This window comes from Anolis sagrei, chromosome 6, assembly GCF_037176765.1.
Source record: "Anolis sagrei isolate rAnoSag1 chromosome 6, rAnoSag1.mat, whole genome shotgun sequence".
NCBI lineage: Eukaryota > Metazoa > Chordata > Lepidosauria > Squamata > Dactyloidae > Anolis > Anolis sagrei.
In genome coordinates, this window is record NC_090026.1 from 101,033,946 (window position 1) to 101,060,412 (window position 26,467).

General features: G+C 39.8%; 1 protein-coding gene across 6 annotated transcripts in view; it reads right to left on the reverse strand.

The window, feature by feature from the left end:
* The window catches only part of DYNC1I1 (dynein cytoplasmic 1 intermediate chain 1), a 238,670-nt gene that overhangs the window by 187,310 nt on the left and 24,893 nt on the right, over window positions 1-26,467 (reverse strand). The window contains exons 4-6 of one of the 6 annotated variants that reach the window (XM_060782221.2): window positions 23,848-23,989; window positions 11,691-11,750; window positions 8,183-8,298 (exon numbers count right to left, since the gene is read on the reverse strand). In XM_060782221.2, coding sequence (XP_060638204.1) covers window positions 8,183-8,298; window positions 11,691-11,750; window positions 23,848-23,989 — 318 coding nt within the window. The remainder of the gene's footprint in view (window positions 1-8,182; window positions 8,299-11,690; window positions 11,751-23,847; window positions 23,990-26,467) is intronic. The other 5 variants (XM_060782224.2, XM_060782222.2, XM_060782223.2 and 2 more) reach the window with 5 other exon arrangements.

Below are 26,467 nucleotides of genomic sequence, written 5' to 3' on the forward strand. Positions count from 1 at the left end.
CACCACCCCGACCCTGCTCCCAGTGGAATTTTCCTTCAGTTCTAAACTTTCCAGCATAACAGTAATTTAAAACTTCAGTAAAATGCAGTAAAGGCATGCAAAGAAAAGGGGAAAACAGAGTTACCAAGAATGAACACAACAAATAAGAAGATTCTATGGGTCCTTCTATAGGGGTTGTGGTGGTGCAGCAGGTTAAACTCCTAAGCTGCTGAACTTGCTGATCGGAAGGTTGGTGGTGCAAATCCATGGAAGGGGTGAGCTTCTGTTGTTAGCACCAGCTTCTGCTAACCTAGTAGTTCAAAAACATGCAAGCAGATCAATAGGTACCGCTTCTGCAGGAAGATAGCGGCACTCCATGCAGTCATGCTGGCCGCATGACCTAGGAGGTGACTATGGACGATGCTGGCTCTTTGGCTTAGAAATAGAGATGAGCACCACCACCCGGAGTTGGACACGACTATACTTAATGTCAAGGAGAAAAGTTTACTTTTACCTTAAGGGCCTTTCTACACAGACCTGAAAACCCAGAAGGAAGTGGGATAAAGGGGGGGGGGGCTACAAAAGCAAGCTCATAATGTGCACTTGATTGCAGGACTGCCTGGAAAACACATGATTTAAAAGTTTGAATAAAACTCAATATTGAAGGGAAAAATGTGCTGCTACATAGCACAGTATATCCCAACACTCCAAAAGGAGAGAGAGTTCCTTGCAGTACACTGATATAGATTGCTCCAGCGCCAGGCATGTAGCCGGGGGGGGGGGGGGGCTCGGGGGGCTTCAGCCCCCCCCCCCTGAAATTTTCATGGTGGTTCGCGAAAAGGCCTTATTGGTGCATTATTTAAACTGTTATGTTTATTCATATCATGATCTGATCACCATACTCAATATATCCCATATGCATAGGGGTATTGGGGTAATGATACAAAAGGTTTGCTAGGCTAGACCCTCTTTCACTCAGACTCAGCCCCCCCCCCGAAACCCCCCCTGAAAAAAATTCAGCCCCCCCCCCCCCGAAATGAAATCCTGGCTACGGTCCTGTCCAGCGCTTTCCTCATTTTAAAATCCCAAAACAGCTGACAGAGGGATGTAAACAGATGGAGTCATGGACACACATGTGGCTAATGGAAGAGCGAAAGCAAAACAATTCCCTCTCTGTCTGGAAGCACCCTAAGAGTGAATGAATTTCAGTTTCTCACTCTTTGCATTGCTAGAAAATTGGGGAGAGAAGAAAAATGATAATTGGTGGAGCAAAGTTTTTATTTGGGGCTGTCATGCTCTCACATACAAACACACATAACTATTGTTGTTGTTTGCTTTTACATCATTTTCGATTTAAGGTGGCCTTTTGGCAAAATTTATTCAGAAAGCTTTTGCCTTTGTTGTTCTTTGAAGCTGAGAGAGTGTGACTAATGCAAGGACCTCCATGTACAAGCAGGGATTTGAATCCTAATCTTTAGATCTGTAGTCAAATATCTGCACCATGCTGACTAGCCCCATAGCTATGAAGGTAAAGGTTTCCCCTTGACATTAAGTCTTGATGTTTCTGACTCTGGAGAGTGGTACTCATCTCCATTTTAAAGCCGAAGAGCCGGTGTTGTCCATAGACACCTTCTAGGTCATGTGGCCAGCATGTCTGCATGAAGCACCATTACCTTTTTGCAGAAGTAGTACCTACTGATCTACTCACATTTGCATGTTTTCGAATTGCTAAGTTGACAGAAGCTGGGCCTAATAGCGGGAGCTTACTCTACTCCCCGGATTCGAACCACCAACCTTTTGGTCAGCAAGTTCAGCAGCTCAGTGGTTTAACCTGCTGCACCACTGTCGAGGCCCTCCCATAGCCATGCCTCAGTCGTATTTTTGTTGCAAACTGCTGTGATGGTAATAAACCCTATATACACATTCAACCTACACAAGATATAATTAAATATGTAGAGAAGTGGAGCTCCTCTCTTGGAGTTTCTTAATATGCAAATCCAAAAAAAAAGATGTTTACATATCTGCATGGGACAGTAAATAATTAGGCCTGGGTAACAACGGAAAAATTTGTTTCTAAAATCGATTTGTATTTGGGGTTTTTTTTTGTTTCGATATTTAAAATAATTACAAAATTTTCCTTTTAAAAAGTTTGATATTTACAAAATTTCATAAATGGTAAAAAATTAACGAATCGATTTCCGAAACAATAACGAATCGATTCGTTAATGGCAGACGCGACCGCGAAATACGCTAAAAAACCTCCAAAACCTTCTGAAGCTTCCCTCTCCCTCTGTTGTTGACTGTTGGTGTGATATTATAATTTTTTTTCACTAATTAAACCATAAAACTGGCCCAGACATGCGGAAATAATAACGAAACGACCTCAAAACAATAACGAAATGAATACAATATCGAAATACGAAGCATTTACAAAACGTTTTTGAAAATTCGTTTTTTTAAATAATTGCTCCAGAATGGTTCGTTATCGTTTTGTAATTGAAAAAATTAACGTATTATTAACGAATTACGAATTAACGAAACGAAACCGCCCAGCCCTATAAATAATATGTTCAAGTGAGCATAAACACATCTACACTTTAAGGCCAAATCCAATGGTTAATCATAATTAAAGTACTCTACTGAATCAAAAAGATTTACATAAGTGTTGACTCACTATTTAGCAATTAATTGGGTTTTAGCTGGGATTATCAATAGTTTTTAATCAGTATTGGCTGTCACATGATACCCAGGCAACATCTCGAGAATGCTCTAAATCCTTCAAAACTCTCACCTCCAACATTTTTCTTTTCTATATATTTTTTTCTTTTCTCCCCTTTATCTTTTTTCTGTTAGAAATTTATATATATATAAAAATCAAAATCAAAATCTTTCATTAATCAAAAATTTCAAATAAAGATTATTGTAAAAAAAAATCTCACCTCCAGCAGAAGACAAGAAGGTCCCTCCATCATGGATTCAAAATTTGCCCACGCATACACACATAGCCAAGTACACCAGGACAAGGCGACAGATCACAGATACACAAATAAAACACCAAATACTACAGTAAGCTAGCACTTATTAGATTTTCCAATCTTGTGCATTTTACAAAAAATGTGTAAATGTTCTCCAAGGCCAATATAAAAGCAACCCAAAATTTAACAATGTTTCTGCTCAAGGAGAATGTGTTTCTTTTACTGCAGAAGCACCAATAAACTCCAAATTTGCTTCCATAATCAAGTCTAGTCATTTTCCATTTCCTCCTACTGTATCAGTTTTAAATTATACCACTAGAGGGTACTCTTTGTAAGTTTCTGAAGTATAGAAGCTTAAAACTCACTTTTAAAAATATGCACAGTATCTGGAAAGGGGAAAAATATGCTCATGCCACCTGTAAAGGGAATTCCTATTAAAAAAGACTCAGTCGTTGCTATTTGAAAGCACTCATGCATAGTTACCTGTCATCAAGCAACATATTTTTCTTGAATTCAAGTGAGCATCAGCATGCTCTGTACACATTTCATCAATAATTAATGAAGAAATAGAGTGTGGGCACACTCTGGGATTTCTGCCAGGCAGCAAGAACAAAGTTTTAAAATAGGTATTTCTGTTATCACATAAATAAACTAGGTGTTCTCCTGAAGGTCTGTGATCAAGGTCAGAACTTGAGGAAGTTCCTTTCTCAGGTTCCCTGTTAAGTTCATGGCCATTGACTGTGAGAGTCTGGATCAATGTATAAAAAAAGTAATATTTCAAAGCCCTCACCAGAATTCCTGTCTTTCTATATTAAAACACTAGCTTGGGTACCCGGCGCTGCCCGGGTTATTAGAGAAAGTGGGTAATGGCGGTTCTGTATGCCAAATTTGGTCTTTATTGGTCATTGGATAACGGCTGCATTGTTTTCAGGAAGTGTGTGAAGGAACTTGAAGTCCCATCATCCATGGTCCAACCTCCTCCAAACAGCAGCAGGATATAGAGTGGGTCATGGGGGCTCTGTGTGCCAAATTTGGTCTTTATCAGTCATTGGATGAGGGTGGCAGTGGTTTCAGTAAGTTAGTGAAGGTACTGCAAGTCCCATCATCCAAAGTCCATCCTCCATGACCCACTCTACAGTAAGATGGGGGCTCTGTGTGCCAAGTTTGGTCTTGATCAGTCATTGGTTCAGGGTCGCAGTGGTTTCAGTAAGTGAGTTAAGGTACTGCAAGTCCCATCATCCATGGTCAACCCTCCTCCAAGCTGCAGCAGGACGTAGAGTGGGTCATGGGGTCTCTGTGTGCCAAGTTTGGTCTTGATTGGTCATTAGATGAGGGTTGCAGCAATCTTGGGAAGGGAGTGGAGGTACTTGAAGTCCCATCATCCATGGTCTGTCCTCCTCGAAAGTGCACCAGGATGTAGAGTGGGTTATGGGGACTCTGTGTGTCAATTTGGCCTTGATTGGTCATTGGATGAGGGTTGCAGTGGTTTCAGTAAGTGAGTAAAGATACTGCAAGTCCCATCGTCCATGGCCCATCCCCCTTAGAACTGCATCAGGATGTAGTTTCAACACTTTTAACCCTTGTACCCCATTGCGCCGGCCGAACCAGTTTTTAATAATGTCTTGATGTACTGCCATTGTCGTTATTTTGCTTATTGTTTTGATTTGCTTTGCTATTGTTGTGTTATGTTTTCTATTGTATTGTGTTTTGAGGCTTCGGCCTGTGTAAGCCGCATCGAGTCCTTCGGGAGATGCTAGCGGGGTACAAATAAAGTTAATAATAATAATAATAATAGAGTGGGCCATGAGTACTCTGTGTGCCAAGTTTGGGCCTGGTCTCTGATTTGTAGGGGCTACAATGTTCTGTGGGAAGTGAATCGGGTGAAGATACTGCAAATCCCATCATTAGTGGCCCATCCTGCCCTGAACCGCACTGGAAGTCCCATCATCCATCGTCCCTCCTTCTCCAAACAGCATCAGGATGTAGAGTGGGTCAAGGGGGCTCTGTGTGCCAAGTTTGGTCTTGATCGGTCATTAGATGAGGGTTGCAGCAGTCTTGGGAAGGGAGTGGAGGTACTTGAAGTCCCATCATCCATAGTCTGTCTTCCTTGAAAGTGCACCAGGATGTAGAGTGGGTCATGGGGACTCTGTGTGCCGTATTTGGTCTTGATCAGTCATTGGCGAGGGTTTCAGTGGTCTCAGGAAGTGAGTGAAGTGACTGCAAGTCCCATCATCCATTGTCAAATTCTTCCAAACCACACCAGGATGTAGAGTGGGTCATGCGGACTCTCTATGTAAATTGTGGTTCTGATCCATCATTGTTGTCAGTTGTAATGGTCTTAGGAAGGGAGTGCAGGTATTGCAAGTCCCATCGTCCATGGTGCATCCTCCTCCAAACTGCACCAGGACGTAGAGTGGGTCATGGGGACTCTGTGTGCCAAGTGTGGTCTGTATTGGTAATTTTCTGACCCAGCCCCCTCTGGCCTTTTCCTTTCCTCTCTTTGTCATCTCGGAATCTTGGAATTGAGGCTGGCCAATCAGAGACCATATGCAAATTTCCTTCTCATGTCCCCGTTTCTGTCATGAACTCTTTTCTCCACCAGGGGCTCCTCTTGAAGCTGGCCAATCAGAGACCATATGCAAATAGCACCACAGCGGCAGCCAATCAGAACGCTGGCACATACTCCTCCCGCCACACTTTTGTCCTCCGCATACAAGTTTTGACTTTTATTATATACATAGATATATACACTCACAAGATGAGAGCACTTTCCTATGAGGCTGCAGGCTACCAATTAGATACTCACAGCTGCTGTTTGGCCCTGAAGTAAGTTATACAAGCATAAAGGTCTTAGAAGACAATTTCTGTACCCCTCTTGAAAGTAAGTACCATTTACAGTCTAGAACAGCATTTCTCAGCATGGGGGTTGGGACTGTTAGGGGATCACGAGGATGTCATAGGGGTTACCAAAGACCATCAGAAAACACAATATTTTCTGTTGGGCATGGGCTTTTTGTATGGAAAGTTTAGCCCAATTCTATCAATGGTGGGGTTCAGAGTGCTCTTTGATTGTAGGTGAACTATAAATCCCAGCAATTCTAAAATGTCAAGGTCTATTTTCCCCAAACTCCACCAGTTCTCACATTTGGGGATATTGAGTATTTGTGCCAAGTTTGATCCAGTCCCATCATTGTTTGAGTCCACAGTGCTCTCTGGATGTAAGGTGAACTACAACTCCAAAAATCAAGGTCAGTGCCCACCAAACCCTTCCAGAATCTTCTGTGGGTAAAGGGAGTTCTGTGTGCCAAGTTTGGTTCAATTCAATCACTGGTGGTGTTCAGAATTCACTTTGATGGTAGGTTAAGCATAAATCCCAACAACTACAACTCCCAAATGACAAAATCAACCCCCCCCCCCCCCCCCCAGTATTCAAATCTGGGCGTATCAGGTATTTGTGCCAAATTCGCCCAGTGAATAAAAACACTTCCTGGATGTCAGATATGTATATTACAATTCAGTAGCAAAATTATAGTTGTGAAGTAGCAAAAGAAAAATATGGTTGGGGGTCACCACAACATGAGGAACTGTATTAAGGGGTCTCAAAACCACTAGTCTAGAATCATTTTAAAGGGTTCTGAGAAGGATATCGAGGCAGAAATGTCATTTATAATCCATATAGCAAGAACTTTTCCATGTACCTGATAGCCTTTCAACATGGATTGCCATACATTGACTAAATGCAATAACATCATCTCAAGAAACCCAATATATATAATGTGTATTTGCTGCTCTTTGAACTAATAGTCTGAAATAATCTCAAGGTCACAGAAAATGGTTTTTTTATATACAAATACATTATTAATATGTTTCTAAAACTGTATAAAGCTGTATATTCTTCAGAACACAACCTTATTTTCCATCTTCATCACCATGATACTGCACCTTGTTGATGGGAAGCTTACCACCAATGTGGAAATCATCTATTGGACAGATGGCAAGCTGTTTAACCTCAGCAGACTGAAAGCCAAAACCAAGGTCACAACACTGTCTCTTATAGAACTCCAATATGCTGGTAATAATGTATTCTGTGCTTATTCAGAAGATCTGCAAGCCACTCTAAACACTTTTGCAGAAGCACACGAAAAGCCAAAGTGCTCTTTCAGCAGGCACCAGCCAATCCCTGTGCAATGCCAGAAATACAGCTTAATGGTGTAATGTTAGAAAATGTTCACAAAAGTTGACATTGACACTGAAACACCGTCTGAGCTCTGCAAGTGCACCATTTTTCCAAATGAAGCAGAGAGTGTTTGAGGATCGGGACATTTGTTATAGGCCTGTTATATGTCTGTGAAACATGGACCATCTACAGACATCACACTCAAGAAGCAAAGACCATCAGCACTGAAGCGATGCTCCTACACCATCAATTTTGCTGGACTGACCACGTGGTCTGAATGCCCAATCAACATCTTCCAAAGCAGTTACTCTACCTTCAACTCAAGAACTGAAAATGAAATGTTGGTGGACAGGAAAAGAGATATAAATACCTCTTTTAAAGGTTTTAAGAGGCTTTAAAACTGTGGCATAGAGAACTGGAAGTCCCTGGTCCTCAAGCATTCTAACTGGAGGTCAGCTGTGAACAACAGTGCTGTGGAATTCAAAGAGGTACAAATGGAGAGTGAAAGGGAGAAACATGTCAAGAGGAAGCAATGTCAAGCCAACCCTTGTCAGGACCACCTTTCATCTGGAAACTGATGTCCTCACTGTGAAAGAACATGCAGATCAAGAATAGGTACCTACAGTCACCTACGGACTCACCACCAACAAGACCCTATACTTGGAAGGCAATAATTCTTGGCCATGAAGGATCACCGTTGATGATGATGAACTGCAGTATTTCCTTGAACACTTTACAAAGTCAACCCTATGTACACCATATTAAAGTAGTCCAATGCATGTATCATTGTGACAAGATCATAGCTGGCATACCAGCCAAAGCTGGGGGAAAATGCATAATTGCCACCCATGCTCCCTGCATATCCAACAAAAAGAACATAACCCAAACATGAGAACTGTGGTTTGGGAAGAAAATATATGATTTGAATAACCAAAGAACTGAAGATCTTGTTCCATTTTAAATCCAACTAACAAGTTTTTCTCATTTCAGAACAATTTTCTTAAGATGCCAAAATTCTGTTCTAAAATGTAAGCAACAGTTGTTAACTTACCTTCAGACCGATGAGTGTCCAGAGGTGTTTGGGTCTCCTTGGAGTATGAAACTACTTCTCGAGGCAAGAAGTCCACCTGGGTCACCTTTGACACACCTAGCTTGTGCAGACGGCGGCTAGAACAAACAAACAAACAAGCAAATAATAATTAATGGTGCATTGAAGTGTACTTACAGTATACCCTATGGGTTTCATTAATTTTAGGATGAGATCTCTCCTCACCTTACAAACTTCTTTGGCTTTGTTTGAGAGAGATAGAGAGAAAGAGAAGATGGATATATGCACGTGAGGAACAGTTGTTGTGCTCTTTTATGCCTTGGAACTTTGTAAAAATCTTACTTTAAGCAAAGTTTAGAGGGTACTACCACTTGCACTGCTTACAAGTACCCAAATGTCTCTTTTTTGATAGGTCTTATATTTGTTAGTGTAAGTAACAGGAGATCAACATTGTACTGGACACTGGTCAAGGAGCCCCTGGACACTTTGGGAAACCACACAAACCTCCCAAAATGCCCCCAAATAAAAAATAATAAGAAATAAGAAAGTATTGGAAGCCCTCTAGCAATTTTCAAAAGTACACATTGTATGATGTTAAATAGATCTTAACTGAACTGAACTCAGACTGCAGAGGTCTTGTTTCAAATTTCCATCTAACCATCAAGCTTTATGGTTGACTTTGAGACAAATGCCACCTCTCAGCTTAGTCTTCCTTGGACAGCTATTTTGTCTGCAAAATGATTTGTGGGGTAGCATTATGTATTCCTTGAAATATCTCTAAAGAAGATTAGAATTAAAATATTATATCAAAGTGTGACAAATATTGTACTGAAGGAGTCAAATTTGTACAAACTGTACTGATAAGCAACTTTCAGTTTTCAAAAATAAATTTTCTAAAAGGAAAAAAGAAGAATGCTTGATCAGATATTAAGAGAATACAGTCAGCCCTCCACATTTGCTGTGGTTAAGGCCATAGGAACTGCCCAGCCACTCACCTGCAAGTGGAAAAACTGCAAATTTTAAAAATGCACGTTTTAAATTGAGAGAACACCTCTCTAGGAATCTCTTAGGTCCTCCAGAATGACTTTATGGTCAACTTCCAAGAGAATCACACTGGATGACCTAGACATTTCTAGATGTCTTCTCTCTTCCAGGGGAAGTTAATCGTAGAGTGATTAGCTGGAAGGCCCAAAAATTCCTAGAGAAAACATTTCAATCCACGAATCATCAAATTCACAAAAAGTCAAACCTGTGAATGTGAAGGGCTGCCTGTATATCCAGCAAACAAAGTGAGGCCTATCATTGACAAACTGATTACATGGGAGATGCACATGCTGTTAGGATGTGTCTACATGGATGTTACTATTTCATAAACATGCAACACTAACATTTTATTTTCAATATAATTAATATGTTTTCATCAACATATTGTATTGCAACATAAGGGCCTGAATCAAACCAGTGTCCTCACTTAGTATAGACCCAGTGAATTAATGACAAACATTCTATCAAATGGGTTGTTGTAGATTTTTTGGGCTTATGGCCATGTTCTAGAAGCAGGTTCTATCAAAATTTGACAAGGAAATTTCTGTTACCCCAAATTTTGAATATGTTTTTATTAACATATTGTATTGTATTATAACATAAGAGCCTGAATCAAACCAGTGTCCTCAATATAGACCCAGTGAATTAATAACAAACATTCTATCAAAATTTGACAAGGACAGTTCTCTGTTATCCCAAATATTGATTTTTTTTTCCTCCTACCACTTTCCCTCTTTGTTTTCAGGTTACTTTCATTGTTGCAAATTCCATTCAAAATGAAAAAGTAGTTTAATTCAATTGATTCTATTGAAAAGAGAATAGAGGAGGATGCAGAGTCTTACTCTTTCCAACAGGCTCTCGCAAAAGCTGAACAGGGTCTTAACATATATGTTCTTCCTCATTAATAATTTTGTCATCTCAACCCCACTCAGATGTTGCTTTGAAATATATGTCCTAATTTTGATCTGTGAAACATTAGAATATGTGCCATGCAATGTAAGTATTGAGTAAATATTCAACAGCTGATTCAATGAGTCTGCTCTAGGAACTACTATAAGGATTCAGGTCAAAGAGTATAGTTGTCCTTCTTTCTGAGCATTTTTTTTAAACCAGTGTAGTGTCACTGTCAGAAGTGTGGATTAAGGTTTGGCAGATTCAAGTTCAAGTTGCCACTGAACCATAAAGCTCAATAATTGTGGCCAGTCTCTCAACTTGACCTACTTGGTTTGAACATTAAACAGTGAAAACTCTTTCAAATGCTTTCAGTCTCCTAAAATTATTCCTTATTTTGCATATTCCAAGTATGTTTTAATTTGCTTCGGATGCTTTTATTTGTATGCTGCCCTAAAATCAAATAATACAAAGTGGAGGGAGAGAGGCTAAACAATGTACTTCAAAGGCTTTCATGGCCGGAATCACTGGGTTATTATGAGTTTTCTGGGCTGTATGGCCATGTTCCAGAAACATTCCCTCCTGACGTTTCGCCTGGAGACATCCTCAGAGATTGTGAGGTTTGCTGGAAACTAGGAAAATGGGTTTATATATCTGGAATGTGCAGGGTGGGAGAAAGAACTCTTGCCTGTCGAGGCAAGTGTGAATGTTTCAGTTGGCCACCTTGATTAGCATTTAATGGCCTACCAGTTTCAAGGTTTGGCTTCTTACTGCCTGGGGGAATCCTTTGTTGGGAGATGATTCCCCTGTTTTGGAGTGTTGTTTGTGTACTGTCCTGATTTTAGAGGTTTTTTAAATACTGGTAGCCAGATTTTGTTCATTTTCATGTTTTTTTTTTCCCCTTTCTGTTGAAATTGTCCACATGCTTGTGAGTTTCAATGGCTTCTTTGTGTAGTCTGACATGGTGGTTGTTAGAGTGGTCCAGCATTTCTGTGTTCTCAAATAATATGCTGTGTCCAAGTTGGTTCATCAGGTGCTCTGCTATGGCTGACTTCTCTAGTTTGTAGTGCCTTTCATGCTCCTTGATTTGTGTTTTCTTCTGGAACATGGCAATACAGCCCGAAAACTCACAAGAACCCAGGGGTTAAACAAATAAACAATACACTGCTTTCAGGTCAATAATACAAATGTGGGATATAAATGTAAAAACAAAACAAATTTCAGCTTGCATTGGGTCAGATATTTTGCTGTTTTCAGATAACTTTACATCTGTTTTCTCAGGAAGGGAAGGTATCTAACATCCTTTTTGACACTGTCATTAAAATGTATGCACATAAACATACATTGAAACCTACATCCAAATTCTAAGTCTTTTAAAATGTGAAAGGTTTCCTACAAAAACAGATGTAATGCCTCATGAAAACTGTATCTATATATAGAAATATGTATCTAAATATAGACACACACATGGACAGAGTGACATAAGGAAAAGCCCATCTGGAAAGCCATTTCAACATAACTCATGCAAATAAAGTCATAATAAAACAAAATAATAATAATGAGAGTGGACATATACCCAAGTTCAGAGTCCGACTGAAGCTGGAGCACTGAAGGGTCTGTGTCCCACTGCAGGGTCCTAGCCAGGTTTATCAGCCGCACAGCACAAAGGGAGGAAAAACACACAATTAACTGAAAGGATTGCAGGAAGGGGTTGAAATCACTTTGTCACTCGCCAAAGTTTGTACAACCACAGAACACGTATCCAAAAACTACAACAAAGAACCACAGGTAATATTACACAATGTTTGCTGTTAAAAAGGAGCAACTAATTCAGTAAAAGCCTATGTCACAATTGTAGATATTACACTAGTCTAACGCCGAGGATCTACTAAGTGATGTTCCAGTATGAAATGTTTGCTCAGCTAAAGATTAAACTACACATAAAAGTAAATGCATAGAGCAGCTTAATTTTACTTTTTATTTTACCTTGAAGTAAGTAATAAGGTTTGAGTCTAATGTTTGAAATTTGACTCCACAATTATACCCCAGATTTTAAAATCAAATTCATATACACAACACAGTTTGGAAAAGTCAATATTTGTACATTACAGCTTCCAGAATCCCCAACATGAAGCAAGCATTTAGAATTTGAGATTATAATTCAAACAACCCTAACTTTTTTTTCATATTCTCACCATCACAAAGACATGTGGGGCTGAGAAAGAAGGGGGTCATGCTTTCCTTCATCACTTTTTGTTGCTCTTCCTGCTGCTTCTGCTATTATTATTATTATTATTATTATTATTATTATTATTATTATTATTATTATTTCTATCCCTTTATCTAAAAGAAGACCCAAAACAGCTAACACTAAAACAATATAATATACAATTTGAAAGCTAAAAAAATCACAAGCACTAAAATATGTTTGTAAAGTTGTACCTCCACATTTGTGTTTTTGACTTTTGCAGATTTGATTATTCACAGGTTTTATTTAAAACATTTCTCTAGAAATCTCTAGGTTGTATTCTAGGGTGACCAGTCTTTCTACAGCAGAAGTTCCCAACCTTTTTTTGGCCAGGGATCATTTGAACAGGGACCATTCTCCAACATTAGTACCAAAAGAGTTACGAATCAGTTTTGGTTAACTTTAGATTTGCTTCAGTTATTTGGTTATTCGGTTATTCAGAAAATTGCTTTGGATAGACCACATCAGCTCTAGTTTCTGATACAGAACATATGCCATCCCATAGTCGCCATCTGTATTGTTTTTAAATGTTTTGTTTTTAATGTACTTTTAAAATTTTATTTTAATATTTATTTAAGCATACATTGTGTTTTAAGACATCGAATCATTGCCCCTATGTAAAGCTGCAGTGTAGAAAGGCAGTGTAGAATGACGTAAATAAATAAATAGTAAATCTGCACGCCCACAGAAACCCATATTTAATAATCTAGAGTTGATGTGGTCTATCCAAGGGATCGGGGCTGATCAGTGACAACGAAAGATGGCAGGTGGCGCAAAAGGAGCAAAAATAAAATAAAATAAAGAGGAAGGATGCTCGCAGACCAGATTTTTGTCCTCACGGCCCACGGGTGGTCCACAGGTTAAGAACCATTGTTCTATAAAAACACCTCTCTAGGAATCTTTATGTCCTCCAGTGTTTACATGCCCCTAAAATAATGTCTTCAAGCTCTGGATTTATCACACTTAGCTGAGCTCAACTCCTATTAGTTTCATTTGGAAGGGGAAAAGCAGGGGCGTTTACCATATACTAATGCATCAAACTGAAATAATCAATATTAAGCCCATTAAACAGCTGAAGAGATCGCTGTAGTAAGTCATTTTCAAAGCGATTCAAGGACAGTTGTCTCTTGCTTTGGGCAGCATTAAAACTTCATACACACACACTCCATATTAAATTTGATACTGAAAGTCTTCTTCCTTCAGTATAAACCAAAAACCTAATAAGATTTTGCTCAGGATTCCTAAGACAGCTGTACAACAAACACCAAGAGAAAAGGAGAGATAGGAGAGAGTCGAGAATAATGGATGGCACAGTACACCTAAAGATCGGACTACCTGATACAGATGACTTTGTGTGCCTAATATGTTACAGAAGTTGCATATAAAATGGAGACAAAGCGAAAATCTCTTCTGTAATGCTGCCAAGGTCATTAACCAGGAGTGTGAGTAGCTGAGTATACGCCAACATCTAATGGTATGGGTATCATGGGGCCACTTATACCTAAACAACCAAGATACTTAGAAAAAGAGAAAGAAAACACTTGCAACTTGCTCGAGCCAGTCATTACTCCAAATTCTTTCAAAACTTGTCAAGCTTCCCAAGTGACAAAAAACATTCCATTAGGGAGAACACAATTTATAGTGTGATTAAAGAACAAAGCTTGGGAACAAAATCCACACAAGGGAAAGGGCGTTGAGGTTACTAGAGAAATAGGTCACCTTGTGCAATGAGAAAAACATGCAACTTCCAAAGCCAGTGATAAGGGGCAAAGTGGTAACCTTAAACTAGATAAAAAGGAAACTCAATGAAGAGAGCTGTAAGAAGAATGGTTGGGAGAAAAGGAAAGCAAAACATTTAAGCTTCTCCATCCAAAAGAAAGCAGGGAGAACGGTGACTTTATTTGAGAATGCCATTCTGAAGGCAGGGTATTGCACTGTCTCTTAGGACAACTAAAATGGTAATATTAGTATGCATCCAGTTGTTTTTAAGGACTGAATGCATATTCAGACAGGATGCATACAACCCCTATGACACCCAGTTTCTACCTTTTGAAAATATATGCCTCCCAATGTCACTGGGGTTGTTAAAAAAACAAATATCTAAGTTTGTGCAATGATGTTGCCTGGAAGTCTCTAGCAACCATTCTTATCAGATTTTAGAAGATATTGCATCTAGGTTTCCATGATCACTACCCTTTGGTGCAATACAATGGCAGGAAGAAATTATGCAAATTTGAGTAATAATTAAGAAAAAATAAAAGAAAGGTCATCAATTACTGATTTGCTAATTCCTGAGATCTTTCCTCGGCAAGCACTGAAAGAGAAATGGCAGCTCCTTCCATCACGAAGACTCCCAGGGTCAGCGGAATCTGACCCCAGACACACTCCCAAAGGAGGTGTCACAGCACAGCTGACAGAATGCATACTGATTTTACAATCACAGATAAAAAGAGCACCTCTGAACCATTTTAAATCAGAAGATATGATTAGAATCCCATGAGCAATTACTCGGTTTCTAAGACGGTTTGCAGACGGATTACAACAAATTGCTGACAGACGGGGACAAGCGTCACACGGTAGGACCTATTGCGTGCAAAGGGTTTCAGAAATGGAATATAATTGAACATCCTTATTCTAATCTACACTATTGGAGGCCAGTGGGGAATCCATTCCATCTTATTTTGGGTTTAACACCCAGAATAGTTGTTTTACTCTTGCATGGAGCTGGCCATTTAAAGCCGACTTTCAACAGGCTTGGGTCTGTTTTAGGCTTGTAATGGCCTTAAAATAATGCTAGAAGTGATATTTCAGTTAGTCCAGTGGGTTACCAGAACCCACCAAGGTCTAGGGCAGTGGTTCCCAACCTTTTGTTGACCAGGCACCACTTGACCAGGGACCACTTGAACAGGGACCATTCTCCAACATGAGTACCAAAAAGGTTACGAATCAGTTTTTGGTTAGCTTTAGATTTGGTTTGGTTATTTGGGATGCTGATTCGGAAAACTGCATTGGCTAGACCACATCAGCTCCAGTTCCTGACACACTATATGCCAACCAGTAGTTGCCATCTGCTCACCCACAGAAAACTGTGTTTAATAAGCCTTGGCACTATAAGAGGGTTTTGTGAGAACAGTTGCTCTTGTTGCAACGGTGTAGTAACAGTGAGGCCACAGACCATATTTTAGTTCTTGTGGACCACTGGTGATCCACGGACCACAGGTTGGGAACCACTGGTCTAGAAGAAGTAAAACAAATATGCAGCACATATAATTCTGTGGACATTCAACAACTGCCCACATTGATTCAGCTAGCATGGCTCTCGTAGGTTTCAGCCAATAAGCTTTACCAGTTCTTTATGAAGATGGAAAAAGTCAAGTTTGTGCTTCAGTGTGTGCTTTACAGTGAAATAGGATCCCTTCTCAAAGTCATGCAATACACACTTACTGGAACTGCAAAGTTAATGGCTCACTGCATGTTTTCAGATCTGCTGAAATTGCTTGCTTATCTGCATGCTCATTTACACCATTCTCACCCTGAAGTATCCATTTCACAGTCATGACTTGTATGGCTGAAAATGCTTTTATTTATCCTAGTTCTTAGGGTAATTTAGGAAATGAGCAGAGGGGGACATCCCATTCTAAAATAGGAAGTGTCCAGCATGGGTGGCCTTTAGGGAATTTTAGTGCTGATCCTAATAAAATTTCTAGAGTAAATCTTTGGTCCATTTCATCTCCAAGTGAACAATTTAAACTGTAAAGCTGGTTGACAGTGATCTCTAATAGGAGTCCACAGGTGCATAAAGGAGTATAAAGAATAATACTGGTTGCATTTACCTAATAAATAAATGCCCTGATATATAATTAAAAGTGCTATTTATTTGACATGCCCTTGTAATTAGAGTCGAGAAATATTAATACATGTTATTAATCATTTAATAAAATAATAATTTATTTGGCCGTGGAAAGCTACCAGAAACAGCAAGCTTCACATTAATGTCATTTTAACAGCAGGGTCACTTACAGTAGTTTGCTGACCCTGAAGAATATGGAAGAAGAAACAATTAGAGTCTTTTTTCTAAGATTGCAGCACTAGAGATGTTACAAGCATTAGAGTTGGCCTTCTAAAACTGCATCACTTTAAAAAGTGCACAAAAGACTGTGAAATTATTGTGCTGAGCTAGAAAGGTCCAAATCCTGTTAGCGTTTCAATTTCAAGATCTAGATTGAGTATCCTTTGTCCAAAATGTTTGTGGCCAGAAATGTTTTGGATTTCAGCTTCCCCCCCCCCCCCCCCTGATTTCAAAATACCTGTACAGTAGAGTATCGCTTATCCAGCATAAACCAACTGGCAAAACTCTGGATAAGCGAAAATCTTGGATAATAAGGAGGGATTAAAGAAAAGCCTATTAAACAGCAAATTACGTTATGATTTTACAAATCGGGATTGTGGTGCAGCTGGCTGAGTGTCAGCTGCATTAAGATCACTCTGACCAGAAGGTCATGAGTTTGAAGCCAGCCCGGGTCAGAGTGAGCTTCCGTCCAATTTTGTGTAGCTTGTTGTCGACCTTTGCAACCCGAAAGACAGTTGCATCTGTCAAGTAGGAAAATTAGGTCCCACCTATGTGTGGGGAGGCTAACTGACTAATTTATGAGGCCATAAAAAGACTCCAGCAAAAAGCACTCCAGCAAAAGCATGCGGGAAATGCGGAAGTACTTCATCAGTGTCGCAGATGGACAATGGAAGCGACAGCTCCCCTGGTGGCCAGAAAAAGTTAAATAGTCTCTGTGTATGTCTATATACGTTGTATGTCTAATTGGCATTGAATGTTTGCCATATATGTGTACATTGTAATCTGCCCTGAGTCCTCTGCGGGGTGAGAAGGGTGGAATATAAATGCTGTAAATAAATAAATAAATAAATAAATACATACAAACTAAGCACCAGAACATCAGGTTTTACAACAAATCAACAGAAAAAGCACTTCAATACACAGTAACATTATGTAGTAATCCTGTATTTACAAATTTAGCACCAAAACAGTTTTTTTTTCATTCTTGCACCCTGGACATTATTCCAGGCAGGAGGCAGACTGTATTGGATGTGGAACTCTTTGCCCCAGAGTGTGGTGGAGGCTCCTTCCTTGGAGGCTTTTAAGCAGAGGCTGGATGGCCATCTGTCGGGAATGCTTTGAATGCAATTTTCCTGCTTCTTGGCAGGGGATTGGACTGGATGGCCCATGAGGTGTCTTCCAACTCTATGATTCTATGATTCTATGAATACAGAACATTGGATGAACGAAGATTGGATAAGCGAGACTGTACTGTGTTTTCATACAAGTACATAATGTGATATCTTGGAAATAGGACCCAAGATTTAAGAATTTCAAATAAGGGATGCTCAACGTGCATATAATATTGGTTACCACCACTTACTCTTGACAAGTTTGCAGAATGCTCTAATCCTATCTAATCCTCTCTCTATATATATTTTAAATCCCATGGAGGAAAGAGATTGTAGGGGTGTACATATTACAAAGAACAATGTAGAATCACCGAGTTGGAAGAGATTACAAGGACTCACCTCCTGCCATGCTACAAGACAGGACCAGAATTCAGTATGACCATAATAGGTTAGAAAATGGAGCAAAAACTAACAAAATAGATGTCAATGGGCTGAAATGTAAGACACTAAAGTTAGGCAGAGAAAATGAAATGCACAGGTACAGGATGGGTGACACTGGACTTGACAGCAGTATATGTGAAAGAGATCTAGGAGTCTTAGTAGATCACTAAGCCCAGCTCGCTTTGTTTAATTCCTTTATCATGTTATATTTGTGTAATTATGTTATTGTTTTTATTTTATTGTATTACTTTGTTATTATTGAATATTTTATTTGATTTTATTGTCTGCTGTATGTATTTTATCTTGCCTTAATGTAATTCTTCGGCTTGGCCTCATGTTAGCTGTCCTGAGTCCCTTTGGGGAAATGGTGATGGGGTATAAATAAAGATTATTATTATTATTATTATTATTATTATTATTATTGCAAGCTAAACATGAATCAATAGATTGATGTGGCAGCTTTAAAAAGCCAATATGATTCTAGGTTGGATTGACAGGAATATATCAAGAGATCAAAGGAAATAATAATATATCTCTATACTGTTTTGACCAGACCTTACCTGAAACACTGTCTAGTTCTGGGCACCACAATTCAAGAAGAATATTGAGAGGCTGTCAGGAGGAGGGCTACCAAAATAAAAAAAGGTCTAGAAACTATGCCTATGAAAAGCGGCTTGGAGCAGGGTATGTTTAGCTTGGAGAAGAGAAGGTATCATGAAACTATGTTTAAATACTGTATTTGAAAGAACTTCATATTAAAGATAGAGCCAGTTTGTCTTCTGCTGCTCCAGAAACTATGGGAGGACAAGGGTTCAAATTACTGGAAAGAGATTCCACCCAAATATTAGGAAGAACTTAATGGCAATAAGAGCTGTTCAAAGGTGGAATATCCTGCTTTGGAGTGTGGCAGAGTCTTGATCTTTTTTAAACATAGGCTAGATGGCCCTCTATCAGGAGTGCTTTGATTGTGCATGGATGGGAGTTGGACTGCATAGCCCGTGGGGGATTTTCCAACACTATGATTCTGTGATTCTATTATTTTTGACAGCTTTAATTAGATACTCATTCTCACTAAACCTCCAGCTTCCAAGTCTGGCCTGCATGATCTATGTAATTTATTTTGTCCAATGGAACATTTTTCAATGGCATCCCACTGTGGGTATATAGCAGAGCAATTACATTTCAGTGCCTATTTCCTTGGGGTTGGTAGATGTTGCTACCTCTCTAAAGAAAAGCTGACTAATTAAAGCTTCCAGGAATTGACTAATGAATCTGGCAGACCCATTAACTACACTCATTCTGAGACAGTATGTTGCATGTTAATATTGAGTAGAACTAGGAGTCAGGTTGCACAGACATGTTAGCAAGCCCCCTTGGGATACAAGAGTATCTCTCCAAACTGTAGCATGAGAAAGCTGCTAATAAGGATAACCCAGAGGATGGAACACTTTTGCATTCTGGATCACTCTGAAAGGGGATCAAGAAACAATCTCTAGAATGTAGAACCCAAGGAGGAGTGAACCACCAAGCAATGCCTTCAACACCTAACCCTGATATCCAGTCAGTAAGATTATTATTGTTAACTAGCCATCCCCTGCCACGCGTCGCTGTGGCCCACATGGGGGTTCTGCATGGGAGGTTTGGCCCAATTCTACCGCTGGTGGGGTTCAGAATGCTCTTTGACTGTAGGTGAACTATAAATCCCAGCAACTACAACTCCCAAATGTCAAGATTCTATTTCCCCCAAACTCCACCAGTGTTCACATTTGGACATATTGAGTATTCGTGCCAAGTTTGGTCTAGATCCATCATTGTTTGAGTCCACAGTCATCTTTGGATGTAGGTGAACTACAACTCCAAAACCAAAGCACACTGCCCACCAAACCCTTCCAGTATTTTATGTTGGTCATGGGAGAACTGTGTCCCAAGTTTGGTTCAATTCTATCGTTGGTGGGGTTCAGAATGCTCTTTGATTGTAGAGGAACTATAAATCCCAGCAACTACAACTCCCAAATGACAAAATCAAAAAATGTTGAGTGAAGGACATACATTGGGTTGTTAGGTGTCTTGTGTCCAAATTTGGTGTCAAGTCATCCAGTGGTTTTTGAGTTCTGTTAATCCCACAAACGAACATTACATTTTTATTTATATAGATAGAACTGAATGCAGCCAAGAAATCCAAGAAAAGATGAGCAAGATTTAGAAGGCCAATTCACTCGAAACCTGAAGTTGACTAGCCACCAATATCTTGATTGTAACAGGGATTTCTTTCAGCATGTTAAGTGTGGCATCAGAGGAGCTAACATGCTGATAAAGTGTTTACCAGTATTAAACAGGGCTACAGGGTCATAACATTACCACACTGGGGGCAGTCAGATTATCTGTCATTGCTCTTGGCACTGGCATATATTCCTCTCAGAAACAGGCCTTGCCTAAAAGGTAAAGGTTGTCCCCTGACATTGTCCAGCCATGTCCAACTCTGAGGGTTGGTGCTCATCTCCATTTCTAAGCCAAAGAGCCAGCGTTGTCCATAGACATCTCCAAAGTCATGTGGCCAGCATGACTGCATGGAGCGCCATTACCTTCCTGCTCACATTTGCACATTTTCGAACTGCTAAGTTGACAGAAGCTGGGACTGACAGTGGAAGCTCGTGTTCTCCCCAGATTTGAACCTGTGACCTTTCAGTCAACAAGTTTAGCTGCTCAGCAGTTTAATCCACTGTGCCATGGGGGCGGGGGGGCTCCCTAAAATATTGCCTAAAATAAAGACTGTGAAATCCTGGCATTGCTTTGAGAGGACAAATTGGGACATTTTCTATCACCCAGACATGGAAGAGCATACTGCAGCTGTTCTGAGCTACATGAAATACTGCACATATAATATCGCTGTGAATAAATGCATCTGGATTTATCCCAACCAGAAACCAGATGATCAAGGATGTCCAGCGACTTTTGTGTGACAGGAACAATGCTTTCAGGTCTGGTGATGAGGTAAAATACAGTGTTGCCAGAGCAAGTTTCAAGAAAGGCATTCAGCAGGCCAAGATAGAGTATAAGAGGAAGGTCGAGGATCATTTCCACAGTAATAATGTGAGGCAGGTGTGGCAAGGGATTCAACAACTTACTAACTGTAAATCAAACAATGACATTCCTGCTGAGGAGGATGCTGCATTGACAGAGGAACTTTGAAGTAAGCCCACCAGAGGTATCTGGAATTCAGCGAGGCAGTTGAAGTTCCCACCTCACCGTGGAGGAACATGAGGCAAGGTGTGTTTTGAAGGCTGCGTATCCTAGGAAGGCTGCTCAACCAGGTGGCATTTCTGGCCGAGTGCTTAAAGACTGAGCTGACACTGTGATTTTTAATAGGTCTTTATCTCTATCTTTTTTTGAAGGCCATCATTGTTCCATTACCAAACAGGTCCCCTACCGATAAATTTTAGATCTACAGACTAGTGGCACTCACTTCCATCATCATGAAGTGCCTTGAAAAACTGTCTGCATGCCTATCATTTCTTGCCTTCCACATACATTGGACAGACATCAGCTTGCATATAGAGCCATCAGATCGACAGATGACACCATAGCCATCATGCTCCACACTGCTCTGGCCCACCTGGAATGATGGGGAACATCTGAGGATGTTTTTTGCAGACTTCAGTTCCACGTTTAACATAATCCTCCCACATAGTCTGGTGTTTAAACTTATGGATCTTGGATTGTCATATTCAATCTGTTCCTGGATTATGGACTTCTTGTCTGGGATGCCACAGGACTGTGTGTCGAGTCCTCTGCTTTATACATTGTATACATATGATTGCACCTCCTTCCATCATAGCAATATCATTACCATCCAGGAGAGAAACAGTTGACTCTTACTACAACAGATTTCTTAATCAACACAAAGTTTTCTCTTTATTATAGTTCTCGTAACCCCACAGCCAGCACCACCATTGGGCATACTGGCTGGGGAATTCTAGGAACTATATTCCCCAAAGTAGCTTTTACAAGATCTCATTATAGTCTACACTTCTTTTGAAATAAGGGCTGAAGTTTTCCTTCCACTGAGCTACGCAGTTCCTCTTTTGCACTGTGACATTTTTCAAACACTAATATTAGGCTATTTTTCCATGAGAAACCCTGCCCTTAAGAAAAAAACCTGCCAACAGATATAATCTGAGGACTGTGTGCTGCATTTGTCTCTGTCAGTTAGGCCTTCAGCTCTATTGCAAAATAGTCCCTTTGTTTATCCCCCAGGACCCTAGCATTACAATTTCAGAGTAACAGATAAGCAAGGGCTGAATTTATATGTCTCAATCCATTTTTCTTTTGTTCTTTTTCTTCTCTTTTGCATATCTTTCTTACAGTTGCCCTTGCTAATTCATTGTTAACTAGCTGTCCCCTACCACGTGTTGCTGTGGCCCAGTCTGTGTATATGTTTTGTGTGTATATATGTGCATTTATATATTTTTGTATATGTATGTTTGCACATATATATATATATATATGGTTTTGTGCATGTTTGTTGGCTTTTTAAGTGTCTTCTGTTTTTTTCAGGGTTTTTATGAGTGATGGTCCAAATTTGGTGTCAATTCATCCAGTGGTTTTTGAGTTGTGTTAATCCCACAGTGGGTTAAACCGCCAAGCTGTTGAGCTTCTTGACTGAAAGGTCACAGGTTCAAATCTGGTGAGTGGCATAAGCTTCCTTTGTCAGCCCCAGCTTCTGCCTACCTACAGTTCGATTTTTTAAATAACTGTTTTTGCAACTACATACATAATGAGATATCTTGGACCCACATCTAAACATGACATTCATTTATGTTTCATATATTCTTCATACGCATAGACTGAAGGCAATCCTATGTGCAATGTTTGTGGTAATTTTGCATGAAATGTAGTTTTTATACACTTAAACATCAGAGAACAAAGATGTGATTCTCTCAACCATCCAATTTTGCTTATTATTTTTTTAGTGTTTTGCATTTTGGAATTCTAGATAAGGAATGCTAATCTTATATAAGCTTTCTGCATTCAACCATGACTTGGATCCCCTTAAGGTAAAGGTAAAGGTTTCCCCTGACATTAAGTCTAGTCATGTCCAACTCTGGGGAGTGGTGCTCATCACTATTTCTAAGCTGAAGAGCTGGTGTTGTCCGTAGACACCTCCAAAGTCATGTGGCCAGCATGACTGCATGGAGCATCGTTACCTTCCCATAGAAGCAGTACTCATATTTGCATGTTTTCAAACTGCTAGGTTGGCAGAAGCTGGGGCTAAGAGCAGGAGCTCACCCGCTCCCCGGATTTGAACCACCAACCTTTCGGTCAGCAAATTCAGCAGCTCAGTGGTTTAACCTGCTGCACCACCAGGGGGTAGCAGAATACCCTTACTCCCCCCCCCCCCAAAAAAAAAAGGTAAGAGAGGGACATATATGCTTGAAGGCTCAGTCGCTTCTAGAGGACTTTATCAAACAGTTCGCATAGTCTTTGTATAAAAATATGGGCAGGTGAGTTTCCTTTCATGTAAACACTTACTGCATCCATAAAACTCCAGCAAATACATTTTTATATGAGGAGCCTGGTCCCATTCTACTTACCTTTGAATCTTTTAAGATACGGTGGCCCTTAATCAGGCCTTACTTTGTTACATTGGGAATTATGGGAGTTGTAAGCCAACACATTTGGAGAGCATGAGGCAAGGCATACAAAAAATATATTTCTTAGACTACAGTTGCCAGGATCTCTCAAGAGATCTTGGCTGTATCCCTACAAAATCGGATACCTTGACGACATGGCAGAAAAGCCATTCACATGAAAAGCATTCCCAAGAAAACCAGAAAATGTAGACTGACCAAGCGTTTCCTCTTACCTTCCTACCGGTCCCAAGTCTCCTGAATCTTGGCTTCCGGCTTCACTGGGAGTGCTCACTGATTTCGGAGAGGGAGACATAGGGGTTGGGACTAAATAATGAAAATAACAGGTATCCAATGTTAAAACATGCAACGACTGCACTGATGAAGAGCAGTGTCAGACAAATCATAAGCAAGGATTCAGAGGAGAAGACAATTGAATGGCCAGGAAGAGTTCGGGATGGTGAAAGCAAGAGAACAAAAAAGGAAAAGAAAAAAGAAAAAAGGGGGAGAAAGTCAAGTGAATTCTAAACATTTTTGTTGCAAATTAAAGCTGGAATGAAATTTAGATTGAGATAAAAATGAGGCGTGATAATCTTGGAATTAAAGATTAGCTCTTTAGTTTTTCTGCCAACTCATTTGTATTTTCAGAGCCGTGTGCCTGTTCTAAAAGATAAGCTAGACCTTGGAACTGTTTCTTTGAATAATAATGAACCATTTAGTATGTGGTTTTGGCACAGAATTAAAATGATTTCCTTTCTAAAAAGTGCTATTGCCTGGGTAAAACCAGATGGGAAATTAAACAAGAATGAAAAGGCACACTATCTTTAAAGATACTTTCCAAATACTTTATTGGGTGTTTTGGGTTATTGATGTTTGTTGTGCTTGTATTTTTCCTCCATCACCTATTGCTTTTTAATTGGCTTTTTGTGGTGACTAGTGTCAGCTGATGCTCATTCACCATATTGGCATTTTTATCTTTTTTAAAACCTAGTGCAGACACATTGGGCAGTTCTTTGCCAACACAATAAAGCTGTCACACCTGGTCCTTACCCAATACCAGCTTTTTCCTAAGATAGCGAAAAGGTTGCAAGAAAGAGAACTAGATCTTTATGATGTAATAGCCACCAAGCAACCTCTGGCTGGTTAATATGGGAGGGGTTGGAAACTGCATTTTTAATAAGGTCTGTCTAGCAGGTGTTAGAAAAATCCCTATGCCGAAGCTTGGAATCACTATTTAATTAGAACTCCCCTAAATGGATCACTTCACTAAATTTAGGCAGTAGGATTTTAAATTAGGACGTGTGACACCGTGCACACTTGCCACTTTTCAAAGCCCTCCTTTCCAAAAGAAAAGGCCTTCTTGTTTTCATATATTTATATAGTGTCATTGATGTAAAACAACAAACCAATGAAAAACAGCCAGGCTGCCAAAGGTATGTTGTTCATTCGTTCAGTCGTCTCAGACTCTTCATGACCTCATGGACCAGTCCACGCCAGAGCTCCCTGTCGGCCATCACCACCCCCAGCTCCTTCAAGGTCAGTCCAGTCCATGCCAAAGGTATATAATCTAAAAAACTTTCCCCTTGCCACATGGAAATGCTTGGCTTGAGTTTCTAGTTCTATAGCTCCATATTGGCCAGATACAGAAAAAGTATGGGTGCATCTACATCAGTGGTTCCCAACCTTTTTTTGACCAGGGACCATTCTCCAACATCAGTACCAAATGAGTTACAAATCAGTTTTTGATTGGTTTGGTTCTTTGGGGTTCTGATTCAGAAAATCAAATTGGATAGACCACATCAGCTCTAGTTTCTGATACAGAACATATGCCATTCAGTAGTTGCCATCTGCTTGCCCACAGAAAACCATATTTAATAATCTAGAGCTGATGTGGTAGGAGTAATATTTCGTGCGTAGTCAGTCTCTCCCCTTCTGACATCCCTGTTGCCTTGGCACAATAAAAGAGTTTTGCGAGACTAGTCACTCTCATTGCTACGGTATAGTAATGGTGAGGCTGTGGACCATATTTTAGTTCTTGTGGACCACTGGTGGTCCACGGAACACAGGTTCGGAACCACTGATCTACATGGTATAGTGAATACAGTTTGACAACACTTTAACTGCCATGGCTCAATGTTATGGAATCCTGGGATCTGGAGTTTGGTGAGGCACCAACACTCTTTGGCAGAAAAGGCTAAGGACCTTGTAAAACTACAACTCCCATGATTCCATAACATAAAGTCATGGCAGTTAAAGTTACATCAAACTGCATTAATTGTACAATGTAGGTGCACTCTACACCACCCACCATCCAGGGGGACGTGGACACTGTCTTAACACAGATGAGGACATAACCGTTTTTATTATTCACAAAGTCAACAAAAAAGATGTACTCAACTGGATTCATGGATTATGATAGCATGGTTTTATAGTGATTGAAATGTTTTTAAAATGTTTTAATATATTTCAATTTTGATCTGAATTTTAATTTAAATGTTTTTAATTGTATATTGTTGTATATTGTCATTCAGGCATTGAATTGTTGCCTATCTGTAAGTCGCCTTGGGTCCCCTTTGGGGTCAAGAAAGGTAGGATATATATAAATATAGTAAATGAATAAATAAATAAACTGAAACCTCTGGGGTGCTCCTTCCTTTTTGCCTTACAAATCTGATGGAGCTTAAAGGTGAATCTAGAGAATCAGTTCTACAGAATGAGTAGGCTTAAAATCCAGCCAGTTCATTGCAAGAATGTAACTGGTGCCTAGTCCAAAACTTGAAACTTACTTTCTAAGCACGTCAGAATGGCCCCATCCTCCTCTCAGCAAGTTAAAACATTTTATGTCATCAGACTTTT